General features: G+C 57.5%; 1 protein-coding gene across 1 annotated transcript in view; it reads left to right on the forward strand.

The window, feature by feature from the left end:
- Positions 1-713, forward strand: part of LOC125487761 (procollagen C-endopeptidase enhancer 1-like) — a 9606-nt gene that overhangs the window by 1825 nt on the left and 7068 nt on the right. The window contains exon 2 of the mRNA XM_048620007.1: positions 523-631. Coding sequence (XP_048475964.1) covers positions 523-631 — 109 coding nt within the window. The remainder of the gene's footprint in view (positions 1-522; positions 632-713) is intronic.

The raw sequence follows: 713 nt of genomic DNA on the forward strand, positions 1-713 counted from the left end.
GTAGTGAAGGGTGTGAGGGTGTCTGTGTGAGGGTGAGTGTGTGTGTGAGGGTGAGTGTATGTGTGTGAGTGTATGAGTGTAGTGAAGGGTGTGAGGTGTGTGTGTGAGGGTGTGTGTGTGTGAGGGTGAGTGTATATGTGTGAGTGTATGAGTGTAGTGAAGGGTGTGAGGTGTGTGTGTGAGGGTGAGTGTGTGTGTGAGTGTATGAGTGTAGTGAAGGGTGTGAGGGTGAGTGTGTGTGAGGGAGTATGTGTGTGAGGTGTGTGGGGGTGAAGATCACTCCGAGATCCACGGGGAAGTGAGTGAGTGAGTGAGCCTCAGTCTGGAACTCCCTCAGCATGTGCACCAGGAACTCATCACCGGAGCCTACGGTAGGCAGCCTGAGGGCAGGGAGGGCAGCACGGTCTGGAGGGAGGGGGGAGGGGGGAGGTGGCAGCTGTAACTCCATGTGGGGAGGGTCTCACGAGGGGGTTAAGTCGAAACAATGACGTCCCTCTATCACACACTCTGCCTTCATTTCAGACCGAGCTTCCCCTGTGGGGGGCAGATCACCGGGGAGCATGGATACGTGGCCAGCGAGGGATTCCCTGCCCCCTACCCCCCCAATAAAAAATGCATCTGGACAATTGAGGTAAGAGGGCACGGGGGGCCGGGGTGTGGTGGGGGGTGGAAGAGAGAGGGTGCGAGGAGGGGTTGTGGGAAGGGGGTTAGTG

Source organism: Rhincodon typus, chromosome 45 (assembly GCF_021869965.1).
Source record: "Rhincodon typus isolate 14 chromosome 45, sRhiTyp1.1, whole genome shotgun sequence".
NCBI lineage: Eukaryota > Metazoa > Chordata > Chondrichthyes > Orectolobiformes > Rhincodontidae > Rhincodon > Rhincodon typus.